General features: G+C 36.3%; 1 protein-coding gene across 1 annotated transcript in view; it reads right to left on the bottom strand.

Moving 5' to 3' along the window:
• The window catches only part of LAMA1 (laminin subunit alpha 1), a 101,424-nt gene that overhangs the window by 22,156 nt on the left and 58,508 nt on the right, over window positions 1-20,760 (bottom strand). The window contains exons 23-44 of the mRNA XM_061448767.1: window positions 20,203-20,439; window positions 19,529-19,672; window positions 18,978-19,157; window positions 18,234-18,419; window positions 17,845-17,972; window positions 16,672-16,792; window positions 16,395-16,532; window positions 14,570-14,691; window positions 13,620-13,706; window positions 12,964-13,157; window positions 11,858-12,000; window positions 10,454-10,552; window positions 9,926-10,037; window positions 9,598-9,760; window positions 7,134-7,344; window positions 6,791-6,907; window positions 6,532-6,695; window positions 5,281-5,419; window positions 3,906-3,999; window positions 2,566-2,682; window positions 497-679; window positions 35-189 (exon numbers count right to left, since the gene is read on the bottom strand). Of these exons, the coding sequence (XP_061304751.1) occupies window positions 35-189; window positions 497-679; window positions 2,566-2,682; window positions 3,906-3,999; window positions 5,281-5,419; window positions 6,532-6,695; window positions 6,791-6,907; window positions 7,134-7,344; window positions 9,598-9,760; window positions 9,926-10,037; window positions 10,454-10,552; window positions 11,858-12,000; window positions 12,964-13,157; window positions 13,620-13,706; window positions 14,570-14,691; window positions 16,395-16,532; window positions 16,672-16,792; window positions 17,845-17,972; window positions 18,234-18,419; window positions 18,978-19,157; window positions 19,529-19,672; window positions 20,203-20,439 (3,234 nt within the window). The remainder of the gene's footprint in view (window positions 1-34; window positions 190-496; window positions 680-2,565; window positions 2,683-3,905; window positions 4,000-5,280; window positions 5,420-6,531; window positions 6,696-6,790; window positions 6,908-7,133; window positions 7,345-9,597; window positions 9,761-9,925; window positions 10,038-10,453; window positions 10,553-11,857; window positions 12,001-12,963; window positions 13,158-13,619; window positions 13,707-14,569; window positions 14,692-16,394; window positions 16,533-16,671; window positions 16,793-17,844; window positions 17,973-18,233; window positions 18,420-18,977; window positions 19,158-19,528; window positions 19,673-20,202; window positions 20,440-20,760) is intronic.

Below are 20,760 nucleotides of genomic sequence, written 5' to 3' on the forward strand. Positions count from 1 at the left end.
TGAAGCCAGTTAAGTCTGGGATAACTCAACTTACAGATGCTGCCTGTTTGCGGGCCTGGCTGATGAGCTCTTTAATTTCAGACAAGTTTCTGTTCAGGTTCTCCTCTAACATTTTCAAAGGTTTCAGCCTACTCAATAAAAGACTCGCTTGTGCTTCAACTTCTTTGACTTGTTTTTCAGCTGTGATTGCTGCCAAAAGATAAATGAAATGTTGAGGCAGGTTGAAAGAGAAATGTAGTGTTGATTGCTAAAATATTTAGCCATGTTGGCCTGTTTCTGATCATTTTGTTTTCAGCAATTTTAAGCATCAGTAAGGAATATGCCTACTTAAGGGTATCCCATGTGAATCCTCTAGAAGTCTTAAAAAGTTAGCACATTTTTATTGAATTAGGAAGAAATAGACTCAGACTCACATTTAATGCATACTACAACTGAATATTAGTACTGCTTCTGCAAGCAGTGACATTTCTGAAGAGCAATGAAGCAGCAAACTTACCAGCTTTTGATGAATCAGTTATAAGTTCAGTAGTTTTCCTCAACGTGTCATTAACTCTGGACAATGCAGAAGAAGTATTCAGCAGCTTTTGACTGAAATCCCCAAAGTGATTTAAACCCACCACAGCACTGGTGTTTGCAGACACAGCTAGCTCTTTCACGTCAAGCATGTATTTCCTTGTAGCTGAAACACAGTTCACAGGTTAAAAAAAAAAAAAAATCACGGCTTTCATACATATTTGGGAGTAATAAATGCCTAACTTCATAACAACATAATTAAAAACACAGTCAAAACACAAGAAATGCTGTCAGCTATGTTCCTTTCATAGTAAGTTATGTTTTGGGGTTTCTTTATTTTTCAGTCTGTGAGGGGAGCATGAAATCAAGACCTACTGTGATCTAACTTTGCTTAACTTGAATGTGCCATGGCTTACAGAGTGAAAAATTTATGTTCTATGAAACTGGAGTGCCAGGAGGCTGCTGCAACTCCTCTTGCCCAGTTATTAAGTTTGAAAATGGCCACAGCTACAGCCCTGAACAAAAATAATGATAAAAGTTCCCCAGCAGGTGATACACACGTGGATATAGCTGTAGATATAGTTACTTTTTCTGGTACACACACACACAGAGATATATAATAATAAAATGGATTACACACAAATATAAATAATAGAATTTTCAGCAATTTTAATTAAGGCCCATTGGTTTAGATTTTCAAGTCTTTTGATCAAAACACTTGATTAATCCAAGTTTTGAATTCTAGGATTTTTTTTTTTATTTTTCATGACTAGCTCTGAATACAATACTGACACAGAATGCAGTGATGGGGAACTTGGTTCTGCCTATTGTAAAAGGAAGATTATATGAATACATCAAGCTTATAGTGTTTAAGTTCTCTGAATGAGGGTTGGTGTTCAGAGTCACTAGTGCAGAAGTCTATTACACCCTTTGCTCTGGGCTATGATCACTTATATATAGTGGGTGGGCTATTATAAGTGTCAATTTTATCCCAATCTTGGCCTACCCCTTACACTCCCTATGCCCAGAATAGTGGTGAGATGCTGCAGCTGGCACAAAGGGACTGATTTAGGTCTACAGGGCTCCTTCTTCATCACTAGTACCTTATACAGAAGGCAATGCCACCATTAATCTCTGCCCAGATTAAAATAAAAAGAGAAACAAAATTTCTAGATGTGTATGTAACAGCAAAAATGAAGCCAAACAATGCTGTGAGTTAAGGAGAATGAATTTCATAATGCCTTAATTTTCCATGTGTAGCTTTATGCTGCAATTAATATCCATTGTAACTTTACCACTAATCTCACCCTTTAGTGCGAATTCAGAGCCTGAGTTGTAAAATAGGTAATTTAAAAAAGCTTTGGATTTAGCATTCTAATCTGGCCACACAGTAGAACCCAACAACTGAGGCAGGAGCTCTTTATGAGTGTTTTTCTGTCTTTAAAAAATGTTATTAAGGTTGGCAAAGTATTTCAGACCCTGTTACCCACAACTTCAAAGACACTTGCTGTTAGTTTCTGTGAACTGTAGATCTTACCTTTATCCAAAATAATTACTTTTTTTTTTTTAAGGGAATACTTTTGTTTTGGAAAAAGCACAGAAAGAGAGAACATTTTAATTGGTTAAATGAAGTCAGCATTTACAAGAAAACATTTAGATGTAGATGATAAGATTCACAGTGCAGTATAAACAACTTTGAGACAAGCTATCCAAAGAAAGCAAAACCTCACAACTCTATAAAGTTTCTCTCCATGTGGGATTAAACGTTCTAGGACTTCACTCTCTTCTCACATCAATATAATTGTATGGCTATCAGAGCCCCTCCTGTTTTATGGCAGTATGAAATGGGAATCAGAGTACAGATCTTGTGATAATCCAGTTATGTTTCAATGTTTACCAAAAAACAAAAAAGAAAATATTCCTTGTAAGGGAGAGGGCTAAATGAGTATAGTTCATTGCTAGGTCTCTCCAATCAAACAATAAGCAGGATTTTATTTCAATTGTACTAGGTGGTTCTGTAATAAGAAGAATGTCAACATAAATTTCACTTACCATTAGGCAATGCTCTTAGTGTCACCAGGGAGTCATTAAGATGGTTGACAATTTTACTAGTACTTTCCTGAATCTTTTCTACCTTTTTGTTCAACCCATTCAATCCAAATAAAAGGCCTGTTGGAAGAAATAGCTGTGATTTTTGTATGCATAAAAAAATACCATACAACCCACACAAACCCTAAGTATAGGGATAAAAACAAACATTCACTTATTTAATTAATTGAACTTTTTTGGTTTGTTTTTCCCAACAGAGCATATTACAAATAGGAAATCAAAATAAATGCAGTATGCACAGATAAGCTCCCATGGGTGCTCTTCCATTCAAAGTTATCCTTTTTGGCCAATTCTATCAGACTGAATTAGTAGAAATACAGTTAGGAAAAGGCTATAGATTAAAATGTTTCCATGACTGGGAACTCGTAATTGGTATGATGTCCTTCAGTTTTTGTGCTAGCTGCCAGGAGCCCTAAGTATTTTTACTTATATTTGTTTGTGATTTGTTTGTGGAATCCTCTCACTAGAAATAAAAATATGTAGAGCAGAGGAACAAAAAAAGGTATGCATTCTGTCCATCTGAATTACATAAAGCATATACATATTTGTGAAACCATTGATATTAAAAGCAAGACCATTTAACAATTACAGCTTATCTCTGTGAAACGTTCACTTCCTGTCCAATTCTGTCCAAAATTTCCCTTAGAGCCAGCCTCTGCTCCTACACAACTCTGTTGAAAATGCTTTTGAATTTCCATGGTGCAGACTTCACTGTTTTAGAGTGATAACAAAACAAACAAATTTTGGAGTTTTTAGAGGGATTCTGAGCCAAAAGGCCATTTCTACAGACAAAGTTCACTTTGTTACTGTATTTCAGCTATATAGAGAAAACAAGTAAAAATTATTATGATTAAAATATATCATCCTACATACTTGTGTAAATCCATGATTTTTAACATGAACTTGGATGAATGAATTTCTTCTAGAATTATGTTTGTTCTTCGTCTACTGCACAATCTCTAATGCTTTAATTCATAAAATTTGGAATAACAGCCTTTAAAGAAAGCACTGCTTGGAGGTAAATGAGGTATAGCGAAGGCTATTTATTAAATGTTTCCAGAGAAAAATTATATTCTTACCAAAAAGTAAAATGCCACATAACTCCATAATACATTAATCTTAATTGTATGAAAGTATGCCTAAATTCATATACAGTCATATGCAGTATTTTACCTTAGCTTATACTTACTAAAAAAAAACCCAACAAAACTACAAAAACCCCAAACACAGAACAGTATAGGGAAAAAAAATACAAGCAGAAATCTGAACTCTAAAGTACTGACCATCACTTCTTTTTTTCAGAATTTTAGCTTCATTCTGAAATTTGGAGCTGAGCAGTAGAACTTCTTTTCCAAGAAGACTTAGAGACTCCTCTGGCTGGAAAAAAAGAGACATCAATTGCCAGATACGAAAAACATAAATTCAACTGAAAATACTTAAGTATCTGTGGATGTCTACTTCAAGTTACTGAACATTCTCACTGTTTATGAGATATTGTACTTACTACCTATTAAGCATCAATTAAAAAAATACATGTCGCCATAATTTGTCCAAGAAAGCGACACTGAATCTCTCTGTGAATTAATAGAAAAGATGCCTATAAAACAAAACCTACCAAATTCTAGTTTGAACGCTGCTTCTGATTCAGTGTTGCCTTTTGGAACATCAGGAATTTCAGTTCCAGGCCTAAATCAAAATTCACAATCCTGAGCACTTTAAAGTGAGATATCTCAAAATCCCAGTCTTTAAAATGTTATTTTAATCCATTTCTCCAAATGAAAAATCTGCAAAAGTACCTTAAAGGATTTATGCCTTACAAAGCTTTAATGAGACAGAGCACTATAAAACAACGTACAAGTTCACAAAATTATGCCAATTATTTTGATCATGATTGATCATACATTGATCAATTTTGATCATTTTGATCATACATTGTCACATATTTGTTTCTCCAGGTATAAAGGTGCATGACACTTCTAAAATACAGCCCATTCCTACCTTAGTTTTAAAATCAGGAAAAGCAGAAAAAAAAAAATAAACAGGAGGAAAGAGGATAATAGGAAAGTAATAAGGTCAGACAGGGAAGTGGTCAGGTCTTTTTAATCTACTGTTTCAACAACCCCATAATCTTGCAAGGCAGAGGGATGGCAGAGGGATAGCAGAGGAGATACATACATACATACATTTAGTTATGAAATGTCCTTAACTACGCAAAATAGTTGTGGCTGGGAATACATAGCTAGAAATGGAAGTGGGACACGTCAAAGAAGAAGATGGTTGAATAATTCCAAAGGTGGAAGGGAGCACCAGAGGTTTGGGAACTACAGGAATGCATGTCGGATGATTAACAAAAGCATTCATAGGCTCAAATCCAGGCAACCATGCTTTAGACATTAAAAACAAGCAAACAAAAAACCCACCCTACCTCCCCCCCCCCAAAAAAAGTAGAATAGTACTGTGGCAGAGAGAAAAGCAAGGTAAACAGAATATGAAATCTGGTACCATTACTGCCTTGAGCACCGATTCAAGATACAATAAGTACTAGTTGGTGGGACAGGCTGCCGTACTCCAATTTCAGCATGTGCAAAACCAACTAGAACAAATATTCCAAATGAGAAAGTGAAAGAAGTTAACCAAAATACTAATATCTATACTTACAAAATCCAAGGGGGCATTCACAACTCGAGATGCATCATCTGCCAAACTCTCTGTTATTTCAATCACGTTTTTAACGCTGGAGTGGGTGTAGACAGCAGCAGTTGTGTTCAGAGTCACATTTCTTACTTTTGAGAGGCCACTAATTAGAGAATTAACAAGTAATTCTGTTTCCATAAGAGTACCTTAATTAAGGACTAACATTTTCAGTTACAACATGCACGTCTTTCTAGAATATATGATGCACTCTGAAAAACTGAGCTCACCTTGCCCTGTTTTGTGTAAGGGGATTTAAATCTATTATTTTGAACTGCAAAAAAAAACAAACAACCCAAACCAAACCAGTTCAAAGAAGGTTTTAATTTTTTTTTTTTGGTTGGTTGGTTTCCTTTTTGTTTATGGTCAGTTCTTCAATTTTTAAAGCCACTTAGTCACTTAGAACAAATTTGCATCATCTAAACAGAACAGAAACTGGTTACTAGCTTAAAAGCAAAGTAGAGAAATACAGAACCTAGGAGGAAATTGCAGACATCTTAAAACTCTTCTTTATTACACTTTGCTTTATTGAATTTATCTGGTTCTGGTGAAGCCAGCACAGTTGCTCAGTGTTACTCAGAGCAAAATTTTCTATTCTTAAATTTACATGCAAATTTTCCAGTCTGATATGATTTAACTTTTAACCCATATTTACTGACTTTAAAGGACAACAAGAATCATAGAATAATCTTCTGGGATATTCTACATATATAATCTTCTATCCTGGGACAGAATTTCCACTGAACTAACTAGAATGACTCCCCAACTTTCAAATTTTAAGAATGCATTTGAATAGACTTAAGACTGCAACCCACTCATTTCTGCAAGATGCTTTGAAAGCAACAATGGAGGCATAGTAGTAATAGCTTCTTGATGAGACTCAGAGGTATATTGTCAAGAAGTATTCCTACACAGACGATACACTTTCTGGGCATTCAATAATTCACTAGTTACTGTGTAAGTCAGTCACATGAAATGAGAGAATAATCAACCAACTCCATATAATTTAATAAAGGTACATTACATTAAAAGTAAAAAATACTTGAAATAGAGAATCAAAATTGATCACAGAATTGTTCGGGTTGGAAGGGACCTTTAAAGATCAACTCCCCTGCCATGGGCAGGGAATTCTTTTAGTGGATTAACCTACTACCTATTGAAATTAAATCTGACACTACACTAAATCTCTCCCCATTTCATACTTCTTGAGTTTATCACCTCTCCAGTGCATCTGCAAGTCCTTGGATCCGGGTAGCATGGTCCTCGGCTCTGTATACCAGGTCAAGCACTCCTCTCACAGACATCTGCATCACCAGGTCGTCCACATGGTGTCGCAGTTTGGTGCTCCATAAGACTAACCCGTCCTGGTGGACCTCCAGGTTCTGCACAACAAAATGGTTTCCTCTTTTTTATCTTTCTTTCAGTAGCAAAATACACCTGATAGTGTCAAAGAGGATGTTAAGACTTAAGAACTTACAGATGTAGAGTTCTTCATATCTTGGGCGAGAGTAGCAGCACTGTTCACTAGGACCCTCCCTTCGTTAATGAGTATGGTTGAGATTTCTTCACCTTCCTTTATATTTAGCTTTTTGTCCTACAGCATAAACCAAGTATTTTGTAATAGTCTGTAAAGTCAGCTTTAGTGCACATGAGTTCACATAACACTATCATTTTTTGGTTTTCAAACGGGGGTCTCATTTCCTTTGAGTCTTTAAGTTATCATATATATTAACATGCTTATTAAAGTCTAAAAAGCAACTTTCAAACATTATTTTGTATTCGATATTTCTTATGCAACAACACTGATTGTTGAGTCTTACATGTAACTCTGCCAGGTTGCTAGACATAAGAGGAAACAAGCGATTGGTCTCATTGATGTTAGCAAGTGCCTCATTCACCAGGTCCTGGGCATCTTCCAGTCTGTTGTTGTGCTTTGATAAGAGCTGGTGTGCATCACTTTTTAGATCAGCAAGTTCCTTCTGGGGTTTAAGATACTCTGTCTGAACCTGGATCAACAAATTTTCTGCAGCTCTGGCAAAAAGAGAAATCAGAAAATAAATGAACAGTGAAGGAGAAACTTAGGCATGGAATTCTTGAGGAGAAAATGAGGTCATGTTAAATTAATTTAAATGCATCTTCTCACAAAAGTCTGCAATTTTTTCTATAATTGAATAGAAACACATGGTAGCTTAGTTACTCATCTTACCACAAAAAAAGATGACTGCCTGAGGCAGTAATGCAGTTCATAAAATTTGTATGTGGTGTCTAAAGAGGAAAGGCATTAGTATAAATCATATTTGCCTGGACTTTATTAGGGACATCCCCCTACATACAAACCTCTGTGAAACATTCCACTGGCAACACTCTATATATTAATTGTAGTGATTCATATTTTGAATGTGGGATCAAAACATCTATTATTAGGATTGATACTAGAAAGAATATAGAACCAGAAGTGAAGGACATGTACCCAATAGTTCTGAAAAGTTTAAATGGCAAATAAAAATAAATAGCCTTATTAAAATGAACACTGAATTAAGCAATCGTTTGTCAGTTGTTAATCACTTCAGCTTTCTATTGGAGAATATTTGCATCTCTGTTTGAACACTTTCCAGTATTGAAGGAATCGAACTGAAAATGATCCTGAAATTCTTCCTCTTTTTCTTTATTTCAGCATCTATTTCAGCACACTTCAACTCCTGTAACTATACTTTTACGTAAATGTTTGTCCCTTCTAATCTGTTTTCAAATCATATAGATCTTCAGCCAAAGCAAAAGAAAACTTATTTATTTCACTATTATAACACATTCCATCCTTCTTACTGAATAGCAGATGTGTATTTGCAAAACGTAATAATTCAGGGTCTTTACGCTCAGAAGCCATAGCCTTAAAAAAGTTATAAGAATGAAACTATTTTACCAGACGTTAAGGCTACTATTTCCCCGTAGTGTAAGAAGGTTACATTCCAAACTGCTTGGGAACTTTGCCTTAGGTGGTAAATGTGCAGAAACCTGTTACAAATGTTGCTTAACAGTATGTTATCAAAAGCTCAGTCCACTGTGAGCCATGTGGTAACTTCTGCTCCATCAAAAATGGACTGGCAAACTACTTATTTAAATCTGTTTTGAGCTTACAGCTGTATTGCACAATAAATTTTGCAGAGTAAACAATCTTACGAATCTTATTAACTCTCTTCTTCAATCTGTGAAAGGACACTTAGAGAACTTTAAGAACTTTCAACAGAGCCTATAATTGAAAAGATTAATTTACAAACGCATTGTATAACAACTCAAAAGCTTGTTGAAAATCAGAACATTCTGTTACTATGCAACAGGACATTTTGAGTCATTTTTATAAGTGAAAAAACACTGCTACTTCAAGTTCCTAATAAGTATCAGGTTAAATAATACATTTCTAGTCCATTTAGCTTCTATACAATTTAATATTTGCACAAGGACAAGCACAGGACAAGTTAGGTTTAACAAAATCAGACATGCTACCAACACAAACATTCTATCCTGCCTAATCCAAAGCACTTAATAAGAAAAGTAAAATTTTCAGAAATATTCCACTCTGGTCTAAATCTTTGCCCTTAAAGCCAGTGTTAACATTCTTACAGCTTTTGGTGGACTAAGGCAATACTTAGTATTTCTGAAGCTGGAATAACAATTTTGCTGACTGTTGAAGCAGTCAACATTTCATATTGCCAAGTCTAGTTATAAGCACTCATAATGAATAGTAAATCCACTTTAAAATAGCCTTTAACTGGGGACAAATCGAGACAACAGAATACAATCCTGAACTGTGGCTAAGAATGCTGAAACAAATGCCTTGGTTACAATTGCAAATCTATGTGATACATATTCCAATGACAACAAATCATCATGTCTGTCAGCAGATCTGACATTTCCTGGGCTTGCAATTGACTGAGACAGTTCTATGATGCCTCTTAGCCAAAAGCAACAACGAGATGTGTACTAGGGCCAGGTCTGAAACAAACTGAAACCAATAAGCCTTTTTCACAAAGGAATTTTGGCACGATTGCAAGGGAATTCTGTATCACATTCAAATGAACAGGCTTTGGTTATATTAGCATCATGTGGGATGCCCAAATATCATCAAATCATGTAACTCCAAATTCAGAGTTCATATAGCTCCACCTGGGCTTGTTTTGTATCACACTGCCTCTTATTACGGCATGATGCTTCTCCAGATATCTCTCCAAAAAGCAGTATTGCATATTTTAGACATAGGTGAAATAGTTATCAGTAGAACAGGCTTACTTTAAGACTCTGGTAGCATTATGGTGCTGTTGAACAAAATCTTTCCTGCGCAATGCATCCAAAAGGGCAGAAATATCATCCTGCAGGCTCTGTGATGTAGTATTGGACAGCGGGAGATCCAGGCCCAGTGTTTCATTTAGTGACATGGCAACTTCAGCAAGTACTAAGTAGGAGAGTAAACGATTTAGTCATGCCATTAAAAAAAGACTATATGTGAATCCCTTATGCAAACTGCAGCAGTTTCCATGTAAATAGTTCTTTAAGAGTTATGAAGGAAATACCCTTCTAAATGCTTTAAAGAAGTGGAAATATCTTAAAAGCGGGATACCTTTAATGGTTGTATGTACTGTGTCAATAAATCCAGTCAGCTCTTGACTTTTGTTCCTGGTTGCTTGAGTTATTGTGTTAAGTTGCCAAGCTTTTTTCAAAAACCTGGATGACTAGAATAAAATCAGAGATATTTGACAGTTCTAAACCACTGATCAATACATACAATTTGTCTATGTTTTTACACTTTTCCCCCCAATACCAATAATACTTTCTGAGAGGAAACAGGTTTTTGATAAAACATATCTATATGATTCATACGTCTCTGATGCTCCCATGCTTGCAGAAGTTTAATCATATTGAAGGTTCCAGCCTCTGATATCAGTTGTGTTATCAATTATTTTCATAATCAATAAGATCATAATTACCAGAGCTATTTCTTAAAGCTCCACATATTAAGACCAGTGAGAAATATCTCACTTTTTCCAGTTTCAGGCCACTGAACTCTATAGATTTAAAATAATTTCTGAACAGCTCTCTATGAAATCTCAAAGGATTTCTCCAGAAAGGCTAAGAAGCCAGCACCTACCTCTTTGTGCAGCTGATCAACTCCTCTTGATAAACTCTGAAGACTTTCTTCGGCTGTAGCTATTGAGTAAGTTGGATCTTCTCTAGGGACTATAGACCCCTATAATAAACAAGAAGAAATAGCACAGAGGAGTTTAATGGCTTTGTTGTGTGTCCAGAAAAGTTATGGGAAGAAAATAAATATTCACACTATTTAGAAGATTTATGTTTTAAATTAATGATTTGCAAGATCATGTAAGATGACAAAGTAATTACAGCTCATGCAACAGTGAGTTTCTTTAAATAAGAAAGCAAGAGTCCAGCCACGTCATACTTTCAATCAGGTAATGAGAAAGGAAGAACAATTTCTGCTTTCTTGATTCTTAGTTTCACCACAGTCTGAGCTGCCCCAATAAGCTACTTCGAGAACTTCCAAGGCCTGCCTAATTAAATGCTTCTATTCAGTCCTACACCTGCTACTGTTTCAGCAGCTGGTCTGGTCAAAACAGCGGCATCCAGAGTACATCTGTGAGGATGACCTGGGAGAAGTTTGTTTCCATCTCATACACAGTGCATGGCACTTAGGAGTTCAGGATTTCGGTCCTCCAGATACAGTTAAGGTAACACAAGCAGCCCTGCGGATCTTCTCACCAATAAGAGAGAAGAATAAGCTGTATTTGGCTTCAAGGTCACCTCAAAACTGCTCTATATGGCACTAAACAAGCCATTGTACCTAAGTGTATCTTTGATGGAGTCCAGTTCTGCAACAGAGTATCATTTCTCTAAAGATGAAAAGAAACTTCAGGCATTTTTTACAAAGACAGTAAGTCTGGGAAAGGTTATTTTTGGATTTCAGATATTTCAGAGCCAACCCTTGTAAATACCATAATAAGTATCATTTTCCCAACTTTTTAAAAAAGTAATACACAGGGTATTACTTGTACAGAACATCCTTGTGTCAAATAGAAATTTCAAATTCTTTTCCTCAGCATGAGGAAAGAGCAAATGAAAAGAAACAGAAGTTGAAGCTCTTGAGCCTCTGGGGATAAAGTACAGCAAGGTTTCTTTAAAAGCCCAGTTCAAGAACCCAGAATGAGACAGCAAGTATGTCTAGGTATGCCAGGAAAAGGTGAAGCACATATAGATAGTGCATTCAGTAATGACAGTGCAGACTGAAAAATACATTCATACATTTATTTGAATGCTAGCTCAACAAATGAAAATACAGTAATACATAAATAATATAAATATAAATAACTTAAGGTGTATTTCTACACTAAATGTAATGGTCTTAATCTTGTAACACTTACATATACATATATTCAAGCTAAGAACTTCAGAACAGCTTCTGTTAACTTACAGGCATACACAAGTTTTGCCTGAAAGCTGTGACTAAGTATTTCAACTATTTGTGTGTTCATTTTACCTTCAGATGTTTTGTTGCATTCTCTACTTGTGACAATGCCCCATAGGGCACACGGGCAACACCAGTGAGGTTCAGTGAAAGCATGTCCTTGTTGAGATCATCCAAAGTGTTTAACAAAACTCCTGTGCAGTTGTCATCACAAGCTGAAGAAACAATTTTAAGAGGAGGAAGCAATATTAGTATTAAAAAGAAGCACCAAGTACTGAAATTTATTTTGATTTATGCAGTATGTGCCTTCACCTTTTGAGTTAAGAGTGATTAAGTATAATAATTTTGAGTATACAGATCTGTAGTACTGCCCTCCCCTTCTTGCCCCAAGAGGGGACCTATTCCAAACATACTCTCCTTAGGTTAGCATACATTCAAGCCTTATTGATCATGCTTGCCACTGAGCTGCTTGCTATTATAAGCTTCCTGAGCCTATTTAGCTGTATTTCTATAAACCAGAATGATGCCACTGACACTCAAACAGGTTAGGAAGAGAAGAAATTCGAGCCTATATGGTGTCATTTCCTTTATTCCTTGGTTGTTTACTTTTGGCTTTTTTACACAAAGCAAAACCTGAGTCCTAGCTCTTATTTCACTGTAAAAGCAAATTATTGTACTTACTGTCCTTCTGCTCTCCACACTCTTGTAAGGGAATACATGACTAATTAGTGGTGGAGAATACCTACATACCTGGGATAACTCCAAAAGTATTATTATAGCAACCTCACATCCAAAGGGTCAATGACAAAGGAATTCAACATTTTCAAGTAAATAAAGGTATGCTACAGACAGAAAAAAGTGTTAAAACTATCTTTCCTTAAACTTGTCTGTAACACCAAATAAGTAATTTTAAGGATTAACTGCTTGCGTGATATTATGATCTCTATTGTAGTTTTTTCTGTGTTCACAGTATGGTTGAGGTTGGAAGGGATCTCTGGAGATTATACAGCCCAAACTCCCTGTTTTACAGAAATATAGGTTGTTAAGATATCTTTCCTTTTATAGAAAGAATAGGGCCTTACACCATAAAAATATTCAATGAATGATCATGTGCACATAAGTATCACTTGAACAGTCCAAAGCCCACTGGGAAAGTAAACAGCTTAAAAACCACCTACAAACACACTTGTCTTCCACAAGAAGATGTCTTGGTTCACACTCCTCACACAGCTGTCCTGTCACACCTTGTTTACAGAGGCACTGGCCAGTCACTCGATCACAATTAGCATGAACAGAGCCACCTGGATTGCACTGACACGGACGGCAGCTGCCACCAGGAAGCTGAGGGTCACCATAATAGCCAAGGGAGCATCTACACATGGAAAAACAGGACAGAGAACACCAGGATATTCATCATGAAATTAGATGTTACATTTATCTTTGAGAATCACTGATAGTTTTTTAATTAATGGCTTCTGTAACAGTAACTAACAAATCATCCTAAGTCCTTGAGCACTCATTCATATATTTACTTATGAACACTGGGGGGAAATGGGGAAAATTAGACCACCTCCTCCCATCCCCCAAAGTTTCTTGCATCCCCCTTCTTGCTGTTTTTGAAAACTGGAGTGACACTGGCTTTCCTCCAGTCCTTGGGCACCTCTCTTGCTCTCCATGACCTTTCAAATGTTATTGCTAAGCCACTCTCCATTACATCTGCCAGCTCCTTCAGCACTCTTGGATGCATCCCATTGGGGACCATGGATTTGTGACTCATCTTAATCAAACTGCCCTTGGAAGCTGGGAATAAATGGGGACATCACATGTAACTTACCTTTCACAATACTGTCCTTCATATCCTGGGAGACAGGCATCACAGTGGTAATCCTGAACACCTTTCAGGACACAAGTGGGACTAAAACTGGAGGAAGGATAAACAAATGCCCACTAGCACATGAATGGAAGACCATACAAAGGCAAAGAACACCTTCAGCCACAGGTTAAACACCGTAAGCAACAGTATCAATCTGATGCAGTGCTCTAGAATATGTACTTTATTTATTAAAAAGTTTGCTTTCCCAAAGTGACTCCAATATTGTACAACATGCTAAAGCACCTTATGCTCTTCCTTTTAAAAGATAAGACAACGAAAAATGGATGCTGCATGTCTATGCTATAACATGCATCTAACTGAGACTTGGATGAGAACATCAGAGTTGCTAGACTCCAATTATCCAAAAGCAAACAACAAATACCTTTCCCAGGCTTCTGGAGAAAAAAAAAATAAAAAAAAAAAAATCAGCCTGCACAGCATTTTTGTTTTCAAAATATGAGGTTAACAGTTCCTCTACCAAACAAACAGATACAGAAATTTCAAACAGAAGAGTACTTGTTCTTCCCCTATGGCTGATCTCATGAAAAGTTCCTGCATTGACTGGAGATGACCTGAAACTTTGTAAACACAAAAGCATTGTTTTCTGAATGAAGAAAGAGACCCACATTTGAACTTAACATATGTCAGAGCAACTTCACTATCTGTAAAACATTCTATATGGCTGATCTACTCTTAAAGAAAAAAAAAACAAAACTTATCAGTTAATCTTTTTAAAACCACACGGATTTACCACTAGCTGTGAACAACTCAGAGTTTTCAAATGCCTAAAAATTAAGGACACTTTATGATAACTCCTGTTGTCATAGCATGGTAGGTATATAAGATGGGACATACAGCACAAGAAATCCAGGCTACTAAAATGTACATTGGATTTAATAAGTTCTGGTTACCTAACAGGGTTGGCTCTGGGACAGGCACAAAGAGAGCAGTCGTTCACGGATCCAATTACTTTCCCATAGTAGCCTGGGGCACAAGCACTGCAGTAATCACCAACTGTGTTATCTCTGCAGTTCTGATACACAAAAAGGAATTTAGACAATTTAAAACAACAAACAAGAGGAACTTTATCTTCCCTCCAATCAATAAATGTATACAGTTTCCAACAATCAACTCTAAATGTCACTACACATCGGTCAGCATTCTGTGAGTGGAGGAGCCTTTTACGCAAAAATAAGCAGAATGCCAGCATATTTTCTCCTATGTGAACACCCCCTCAGGCAGGCTGACCTAATTTCTTTACTAAATTTTCATTAAGGTTTATATATTTCTGCTTCTATTAATCCAATTGAGGCCAGGAAATCACAATACAAAGCAAAAATCCTCAAAAAACACCCCCCCCCCCACCCCCACCCCCCAAAAAAAAACAACAAAAAACACCACCACAAAAAAAAAAAAGCAACTGATGGAAAAACTAAACAGATTACCTGAATGAAAAATACAGCTTTTAATGTTTCAGCAAATGCATTTGAATGTTACAAACCAAGGACCATCCACAGTTCGGATCACAGTTTAATTTGACATCATTACTGATCAACAGCCAGTTGATATTAAAACATTAAATTGGTATTATAAACATAATTTAACTGACTAGGCCTCTAAGTGAATAAAATTCAGTTTCTCCTTTTTTCCTAATTTTTGATTCTTATTCTTACTAGTGTGCATATTTTAAAGGTTAGTTGAAGAGAGTAAGCAGTAGCAATGCAGCCTCCTATTGTATGGGGAGCAGAAATCAGAGGTGAAAACCATTTCTTTTGCCTACACTACTCAGCCAGTAATGCTTAAGTAGTAATCTCAACACGTAGGAGACTTGTCTGAGAATGACTAGTATTCACTAGTGTGAAAGACCTATGTGGTTTTGCCTTGTAGAAATGAGAGCCACAATTCTTAATCATGAGATACATACTTTAAGACAAATCTGAAAGCGAAAGAATGGTTTACAAAAGCCTGAAGGACAAAGGAAACTCACTTTAAAAATTAACTTCAAGAATAAATCCAGCAGATGCTGACTCTGAACTAACTCACTACTGGAAAAACAAAGCAACTGAAAAAACTTTAGGAAAGAATATTAAGCCAACCAGAGTACAGAATTAATGTGCCTTATGTGGTTAGGTGAAAATTTGCCGTTCGCAGGGCTGTCAGCCCACAAGAAAGAAGCAATGTGTTAGTCAGATGTATCCCCTCTTTGCAACCTTTGGGATAAAGTGAAAGAAATAAGCAAAATAACTTGGCTGAAGCATATCCTCATACAAATTTAGTCTCTGGGAGTTTACAAAGCCTCAGTTAAAGCTGTGCAGAGGATTCTCATCCTGAGAAGCAAGAGATTTGACTTTGACCTATTCTGTGGTGTGGTATGGTTGACTGCTTCCTTTACTTCTTTTTTGTGTGATTAAGCAGACTTTGGCCAGATGAAGGACAGAAGCCAAAAAAGTTTCACAGAAAAACAGATAAACTGAACTGGTATATAGGTTACTTTTGAAGTACAACTAAAACTAAAATAATTTAATTATTTTGAAGATGTTAGTGCCCAAAGAGCTTGATCAATTTTCCTGAATGGAGCCCAAGGGAAATACTACTCAGATTTTCCTGTTTTCAGAGTCAGAGGGAAAATCCCATAACAGATACTATAGCCAAATAGCTCTCCTAGAAACTCCTTCCATAGGTTACCACTATTGTGTGCTGAGGTGAAGCCAACAGAATAACATAAATTTTACATACCAAGCACTTTCCAGTTTCAGGATCACAAGTATCACTGTGGTTGTGGCACTGACATGGCACACATGGTGCTATCAGAGTGTGAAGCTCTTTTACACCAAGTTCTGTATGCTTCCCCCTATAGTATCCTGGAGCACAGCTCTATTTGTAAGGGGAGCAAAATAAAACAAATATATGATCACACCTAACAATAGCCACAAAAAAATTTTAAAAGCCATTTAACTAAATGTTTAAATTATCTCACTATTAGACATACAAAAAGGAATCAAGGATTCTGTACCTGGCAGGACAACCCAGCATAACCAGCAGGACATCTACATTGTTCTACAAGACGAGCTCTAGCTCTGCCTAGATGCATTTCTTCAAACTTCACTGCAATTTCCATTGAGATATTTGCAATTCTACAAGACATAGGCAGAAGAGAGTGTAAACATCTAAAGAAGTTCTAGCACCAAAACTGAGATTCAAACATTTTCATGTTTCAAGGTCAGAGCTGCCACACATAATCCCTCATGGTCCCCTTTTCCCCATGCAAATATCTGAATAAAATCTGAAGGTTCTTGAGTTATGTATGAAATTTCAGGACCTATAATGAACAAATCAGAAGTATTTCAAAGTAATATAGGTTGATTCCCGTTGGTCTGGATAACTTAACAAGCCCACCACACAAGAGTACATATTTCTGCCTCAGAAACACTAGACAGAAAGAAATACATCTGATTTGTCCTACATATTTTTGGACAGCTAGCAAAAATATAGTTGAGGGCATGTGAATCAAAAATAATCCCAAATCTTGAGGTGGAATCACACTTCTTCACAGCTGTGAAAACAGTTCAGATATTGGGCTTTCATTGGATGCATCTCTGCTTGTCTTGGTAGTTGCCACATTGACAGACACGATGACCATATCCCATCTCCTCATTAGTAACCTAGTTCTGTTTCAAAAGGCAGATAAAATGCTACCTTTCTGAGGTGGAAATATTTTACTACCACTGCCCAGAGTGCATAAAGCTACAGGAGAGACCTGGATTGGTACAAACCCTAAAACTCAGGGGAACATGTGCTCTAATTGAAAAAAAAAAAAAAAATCAGTACTCAAAAAAAAAAATAAATCAATATCTACAAAAAAAAAGATGGGAAAGAAATATATCTAACTATAACACACATCCTGCAGAACACTGCATCAGCTTGTAAGGCTCTGTGCTTCTTTATGGGCTTTCTAACAAAGTAAACAGCAGAGACAATTGCTGTTTCACAGAAAGAATTGAAGAGGGATTTTGCTGACATTGAAAGTCATAAATGTTTTCCAATCAGACAAAGAACAAAAGTTGTAAATAGGAAATTGGACATTTCTAATATGAATTAAATCTTTACTGTATAGCTCAGTTGGGACTACTTCTAGGTTAAATCGCAGTAAATGCAATAGAATAAATGCAATCAGAGATTGCTTTACCTGCTTTGCTGCAATCCTTGACCGTAAGTTGCCTTGATAAGGATGTATTCAACATTGCTTAGCACAGATAAAAAGTCAGAACGTAAGACAGGCTCTTCAGACACAGAGTTAAAATACTTCCAAGAATCCTAGGGAAAAATAACTCATTAAACCCATGACTGCTCAAGCTCACTTTAAGGTAATGATGTTACAGGAAGGGTTCCTTCTTATGTGTTCTTTCAGAAATGCAGTCACAGTGATTCTATCTAGAATCAAAAATCTTGCTCTGTGTTAGAACAAGACCTGTTCTTACATCATTTCTTCTCTCCTTCAATGCACTCAACTTCCACACCCAGTTTTTACCGGAAGCTCACAGAAAGAAATATTTCCATGCCGATGTTTTGGCTTACCTCCTTCATTTCTACCTCCTTCTCAGTTCTTACTCCATTTTCTGGAGAAGGGATGTCTACGTAGATGACAAACCTTCTGGTATGACCTCCTTTCATTAGAATCTGGGGCTCAAAATTTGAGGTTCCAAAGCCATCCAAAGCATAAAAAGCAACAGTGTATCTCAGCTTCCCTCCATAGGTCATGAGCTGTTTTGATAAAAAAAATGTTACAATTTTTTTACTCCAAGGTTAGAGCTACTAGCTGAAAATATTTTAACATCATCAGAAGACTTGAAAACTGATGGTTCTTTGAAGAATTGGCAATAAAACATGAAAACTGACTTCAATTCAGCAGTTTCTGCACCAAGGTTAAATGTATATTTCATAGTTTCTTCTTTTAGGCCCTTTCAAAGTGTGCACTCAACTTTCATTTAATTCCTAAGCAATAGAGATTCCAAAATATATATCTAGCATCAAGGTTGAAAACTCAGGTTTCTAAAGCAAATTTGAATACATCACTCTTTCCCCTATAGACTCTCTGAAGAATAATATGTTAATTAAATATGGGTGTTACCAATTTACAGGGTCAAGAAAAATCTCATTAGGAAAGGGTAATGTAAACATATTGTTTGTGCTTGCTATGAATAAGTTCAGCCACTGAACATTTATAATATTATGAGCTACAAGAATAGAACTATGGCAGGAAAAGTGACTGTTATACAATAAAGGAGGGACTATTAGACAATAAAGAAATCGTCATCTTACTTGGTCTCCCTGAAACTGCTCTGGTAACCTCCAGTAAAACGTTTCTGTATTTAAGTATTTTCTGACTATGGTAGCATCCAGTAAAACATCAGGAAATTGTGAAAATACTCCTTCGACTGTTCCAGTCAGGTTGCTTTGAGCTACTACATGCAGAATGGACTGATCGGGAGTTAAGGTTATCTGCAACACAAGGCGCAATAGATTTGTTAACAAAAAAAAATAATTAATCTATCTCCATGTAATATGCTGTTAACACTGCTCTGAGATACTCAATAGCCCATCTTAGAGTAATGAATTCCCCAACAAAAACTCAGGAAACATGTTTGATATTTATTTTTGTTTAGAGCAAAGAGTGAAACACAGATTTCAGAAATAAGACTATGACCATTCATCATTTACTTTCTTTTTTTGTTCTGCTATATGCCACTGCCTCCATAAAGTAGCCAGTTACATTCAGCCCTATTCATGAAATCTGTGCAATCTTAGGCACACCAGCATGGTACCTAACATGAGGATAACACCAGTCTGTATATTTATGTCACTTTACTTACAGGAATTCTCACATGATCTTCTAGTTCTGAACAAAATGTGGACATCCCAAAACAGAAGCACGGAGTACAACCTAGTGCATTGTTGGCAGACAAAGCAAAAGTTCCAGGTTTACACTCACTGCACTGTGGACCAAATACATTTTCCTGAAGGAAATAAAAAGGACATAACAGCACACTCATGTTACTTTGCTAGCTGAATGAAAGACTGTTCTTTTTGGAAGAAAAGCTAGTTGCTATGTAAATTACTTAAACAGGAAGTCAATTATTGTATCTATTTTGTTTTACTATGTAATGCATTATTTTTTCAATTATTTGCTAATGCTGTTTAAAAAAAAATAAAACCCAAACAAACAAAAAACAAACCCAGAACACTGAAACTAAACTATTTGAATTTCTATCAAAAATTAGCAGCTAAACATTTCCATTCAAGACAGAAAAACTCCTGCAGCAATATATTTCTAGGCTCTATCAAGGAATAGTTTTTTGTAGCTCAATGTAGAAACATATGACCTGTTCAGCACTAGCACAGAAAACCCTTTAGGAGTGATATAGCTGTGCTCAAAAACATCTCAAAGAAAGGAAGCCCTTTCAGCTCTATAACCTCTATGACTTTTATGTACTAAATGTCCAGAAAACCCCAGTGCTATTTCAAAGGAGTATAAATACTTCAGTACCTTGCAGGTACAGATGCCCGTTTCTTCTTCACAACCACAAAGTCCTGCAGTGTCATCACACATCTCTGCTTTGGTTCCACTCAAATCACAGTCACAGGTAACACAGTCTGGGTAGTCCCTGTAGCCTAACGCACACCTGGAACAGTTTTGTCCTCCATATTTAACTTTGCACTGGCATTGACCCATCAAGACATCACACTGGAGATTGGCTGAACCAGTGGTGCTGCAGTTGCAAGCCTTAGATGAAGAGAATAATTGTTCATAAAAACAATTTTGTTACAACAGAAACAGCACAGTAAAATTAGAGCAGCTCTTAAAACTCTTATGTTTGTCAACAATTACTGTGCAATAATAAAAGGGAAGAACTTTCACATAGAAATGGGGTTGTTTGGTTTGTATTTGAGCAAAGAACTGCATTTCCAGTAAAAAGTGGATGGCTAAAAGTAAGAAGCATTGCTGATTCAAATCTGGGTTGGGATTCAAAGGAGTTGAAGGAACCTGAAGGTTTTATTTAAAATCTGAAGATTTTATTTAAAATTCTATTTATTGAGTACAGTA

This window comes from Pezoporus flaviventris, unplaced genomic scaffold (genome assembly GCF_033815535.1).
Source record: "Pezoporus flaviventris isolate CSIRO_AGI_PZ_B2104156 unplaced genomic scaffold, CSIRO_AGI_Pfla_v1 ptg000007l, whole genome shotgun sequence".
In the NCBI taxonomy this organism is placed as follows: domain Eukaryota; kingdom Metazoa; phylum Chordata; class Aves; order Psittaciformes; family Psittacidae; genus Pezoporus; species Pezoporus flaviventris.